The sequence below is a fragment of the Octopus bimaculoides genome, chromosome 10 (assembly GCF_001194135.2).
Source record: "Octopus bimaculoides isolate UCB-OBI-ISO-001 chromosome 10, ASM119413v2, whole genome shotgun sequence".
Lineage (NCBI taxonomy): Eukaryota > Metazoa > Mollusca > Cephalopoda > Octopoda > Octopodidae > Octopus > Octopus bimaculoides.
In genome coordinates, this window is record NC_068990.1 from 46409828 (window position 1) to 46414574 (window position 4747).

A 4747-nucleotide genomic window follows, 5' to 3' on the forward strand; every position below is an offset into this window, starting at 1 on the left:
AGGGACCTTTTGAGTAGGATGGGCTACTCGTCCTGAAGAAAATTCTAACTGGGCCCCACCTGCAAGGTCATGCGCTGTTTATCTTGATATGAGATCACCATGTCGTGCACATATGGTTGTGATGCATGTGCCTGGTGTACCCTTATCAGACGGGTAGTCATGATGGGTATATTGGGCTTCGTATATTTTACCCCAGTATCACTCTGATGGCATGCACTGCTCTCTCACCCAATAATAATAAGAATCCTTTCTACTATAGGCACAAGGCATGAAAGTTGGGGAGGGGGATAGTCGATTACATCGGCCCCAGTACTCAACTGCTACTTGATCTATCGACCCCAAAAGGATGGAAAGCAAAGTCGACCTCGGCGAAATTTGAACTCAGGACATAAAGACAAACGAAATACTGCTAAGCATTTCGCCCGGCGTGCTAACGATTCTGCCAGCTCACCGCAGCATTATTATTATTATTATTATTATTATTATTATTATTATTATTATTATTATTATTATTGTTGTTGTTGTTGTTGTTGTTGTTGTTGTTGTTGTTATTATTATTATTAAGGCGGCGAGCTGGCAGAAACGTTAGTACGCCGGGCGAAATGCTTAGCGGTATTTAGTCTGCCGTTACGTTCTGAGTTCAAATTCCGCCGAGGTCGACTTTGCCTTTCATCCTTTCGGGGTCGATAAGTACCAGTTACGCACTGGGGTCGATGTAATCGACCCAATCCGTTTGTCTGTCCTTGTTTGTCCCCTCTATGTTTAGCGTCTTGTGGGCAATAAAGAAATAATAATAATTATTATTATTATTATTATTAATTGATTAATAATAATAATAATAATAATAATAATAATAATAATAATAATAATAATAAGGAATTAAAGTTAAAATCACCATCACCAAAGAATCGCAAATTTCTTACATGACTCATTAGACTTGACAACAGGCAAAGATGACCCATTCAGAAAAAAAAAAAAAAAAAAAAAAAAAAAAAATAATATACATTAACCCCTCGTCCAAAAACACTTCGAGGGCTTTCAATTTCATGAACGAAAAACGATGAAGGATCTTCTTATTCCAGTCTTCAATCAAGACTTACACGACCTTCCCCCGCTCCTCAACAAATATGGCTTAGCGTTTATCTGCCCACTATTTTCCAGACCCAGTTGTATTGCTATTCCAACGCTTCGTCAGTCATCTAGAGACTGACTCTACAACATCATGCTTAAAGTCTTTCTTTTTGCGAGTACCTCTAGAGCAAATCAAACAAACCATTCATCATACTCGACATCATAAATACACAGAGTGCAAAAAATATTCTGATTTATGTACAATAATCCAACATTCAAAGCACACGTATAAGACATTATAACGAAAAGGGAAAACATTGGGAAAACATACTTAGAACAATCACAGCCATTACGTTGGGTCAACACAAAGAAACAATAGTATTGGTGTACAGATAGCATATTAGATCCATCCTGGACAAATCTAGTCCTGCTTGAATCCTCAATTTCTTCATTATAACCTACACATTACACAGAAGGGCATTAAGCATCATCACAGGTTGTAGACAATACACACCGACAGATAACCAATACAACGAAATAAAAATGCTAAAAACAAAAGACAACTTAAAGATGTGAAGAGAATAGATTGTTATAATGGCAAACTTCAACCCAACAGTCCTCAGTACAGAAAAAAATTGTCTTCGAGTGCCCATAAACATACTACTACATTCCAGAACACTGCTACAATACCATCTTAAAAAACAATATCTCTCCCATTCTATCCATGCAAACATTAAAATATGCGTATAAAAATAATTGCAACATGCCACAAGCACTGTGTTGGAATGCATTGCCGCATTCTTAGTGAGTCCACCTTACTTCAACTGTTCCTGCAAGTAAAATCTAGAGGAATACTAATATACCCTGGAGAGAGTGCAAGATCTCAGATTGTTCAGTATGGTTTTCCCTTAGACAGATGCATGGTATTATTGGTAAAACAGATCAGTGGGTTGAGTATATTGTTCGGCCGACTTCTTTCATGCCTTGGGTCTGCCTGAACCATTGGCATGCAAGTTGTATTGGGATTACACAATAACAAATAGGAAATTACACATCATCTGATTTCCCATCTTCCACACACACTAGCGTTGCACTCAGTATAGTTAGTGATCTGTCTTTTATAAGAAAGTTGTCCCCATCACCACCAACACTCATAAATACAAACTCTTTAATAAGAATAAAGATAAAATCAGCTATCGTTGCTGGAGAACAATTCAATAGAAATACTCCGATCCAACAGCCCGAAAACAATCCCAGCGACACCATATCCTCCCCCACCACTTGATGGTAAATTTTTCACATATTCCTTGTAGTCAGTCAAGCGTTTGATGGCGTGTGTTTCAGGACCTCTGGTTCTGCTGATGGTTACTACATCTATACTTAGTGGCCTAAGATTGAAGTAAATGTTTTTGCTCCCGAGTTCTACCCAATCTACACTTTATATGACCAAGAAGATGCAGAAATCAGGAAGTAGAAAAAACATGATTATGTATGTATTGTGGTGATGGATCTCCGTCGTTCGATGATGACGATTCAGTTGTTCGAGCAACTAAATTACCTGCTCCTGAAGTAGCGCGTAGGTGGTTGAGCATCCAACAGACCCATGTACACTTGATTCTCTGACAGAATCAATGTAACACAGTATAACAAGGCTGTATTTTAGGTAGTTTCCATATATACACTCACAATGTATACGTCGCCTCCAGGTTATAAAGGATGCCATTTGCCCAAGATGGGATCGAACCCTTGACTTTGTGGTTGTATGGCAAACTTTTTAAACATTCATTATCTGTTCTATACCACAAAATATACAAGTATATGAAGTTTGAAAGTGTTTCGGTACCAAAAACACTACATAAAAAAATGTTGCCCGTCAAATCACAAGGGTCCCAAAGGGTTTCATATATGGCTACATACTTGCAAATATAGATTCTCAACCATATGGTCTCAGGTTCAGTTCCACTGCATGGCACCTTGGGCAAGTGTCTTCAACTGTAGCCTCTGGCCGACCAAAGCCTTGTGAATGGATTTAGTAGATAGAAACTGAAAGAAGCCCATCGTGTATATATGTGCGTGTGCGTGTCCATCACCACTTGAGAACCAGTGTTGGTGTGTTTACGTCCCCCGTAACTTAGCGGTTCTGCCAAAGACGCCGAAAGAATAAGTACTGGGCTTAAGAAGTAAGTCCTGGGTTCGATTTGTTCGCCTAAAGCCCTTCAAGGCGGTGCTCCAGCATGGCCGCAGTCAAATGACTGAAACCAGTAAAAGAGTATATGTGTGCGTGTGTTTGTGAGTTTGTGTGTGCGTTTACATATATGCATACATAACACTCAACTTTTCGTATGAATATAAGAGAAAAAGCAAAGAGAGACGAAACATCTGAGTTATATTATAATTTATTCCCGTGATGCAATAGCAATATGTTGCTGTGAAAACATTCAGGTCATTGACAGGAAGTGTGTGCGGGATTGTTGTTTTGAGGGTTGAGCGAAAAGCACACAAATAACTCTTTGTTTCTCTTTATTATCTTTCCGAATATTGGTATAGCAACTGTTTCTGTGTGGAGTAAAGAAACACAGAAAACAAAGAAAAAATATACAGGCAAATAGTAATTTGCCTTCAACAGAGAAGTAAGAACGAAGAAAAATTACTGTCAGTCACGGAAAGAAGGTTATGTTTACAAGATGCAACAACTGAAGTGTTTAAGTTGTTTAGCCAGTAAGTAGCCTGTTTGGTCTTATTTATCTCATATCTCATATCTAATCGGGTTCGTGATACCTATTATATTCCTTGTGCATTTGTACGTAAGGGTATATATGACGTTTTCGAATTTATATATATGTTAGTGCTGTTTCTTTTTTCCATGGCCCCATGAAAGTGAAAATCACGAAGCCCCGTATAGGCGCTCGCCTCTTCGTCCAAAGGTGTGCTTACTGACTTCTTGCGCTGAAAACCTATTTTCGAAAAATATACAAAAGCGTAGCGTGTGTTTGGCGTAATTCTTGACAAAATTATATGCATTTGTCACCAAGAATCTACAACAAAATCATGGATGAGATGATGTTATCAAAAATGTTATAAGAATGTCTGCAGTTAGAAGAAAGTTATGCTCGAAATCAAATCGATCACGACTGTATCTATCCATCTACCTATGTCATATGTATACATATTGTGTGTGTGTGTGTGTGTGTAAGGAAAAGTGACTATTGTAGTAACCATGGTTTTCTGAAGGACATTAACGACAGCTTGTGTGTGCGTACGCAAATAGCTTAATTTTTTATTTTGATATACATATATAGAAGCTTTCACGTGGTCGCTCGACCTGTTAGAAATAGCAGTCACATCTCTCAAATACTCCCTGCCGTTTTGAAAATGGAAGAGCTACTTTAGATAATTTAGTTCGTGATTTACTGTCCGAAAATAAAATGACTAGATGGGTGCGACTGGAACACCTTAGATAATAGATATGTTATGTTCTATCATATGGTTTAGTTGAAACTAAACAGCAAGTAACACTACACACACATTTTTATATTGTCGAGTAGTACATTCCTATCTGTGGCATGTACTACTGGACAGTATAAGAGTATAACTACTCTTTGAGCGTGATTCTTTTCAGCATTATTGACAACTGACCAAATATATATATATATATATATATATATATATATATATA

General features: G+C 37.8%; 1 protein-coding gene across 1 annotated transcript in view; it reads left to right on the plus strand.

Annotated features, from left to right (window-relative positions):
• The first annotated feature begins 3498 nt into the window (after positions 1-3498).
• Positions 3499-4747, plus strand: part of LOC106874185 (uncharacterized) — a 42361-nt gene continuing 41112 nt past the window's right edge. Inside the window, exon 1 of the mRNA XM_052971166.1 lies at positions 3499-3789. Within this exon, the coding sequence (XP_052827126.1) occupies positions 3756-3789 (34 nt within the window). The 5' untranslated portion in view covers positions 3499-3755. The remainder of the gene's footprint in view (positions 3790-4747) is intronic.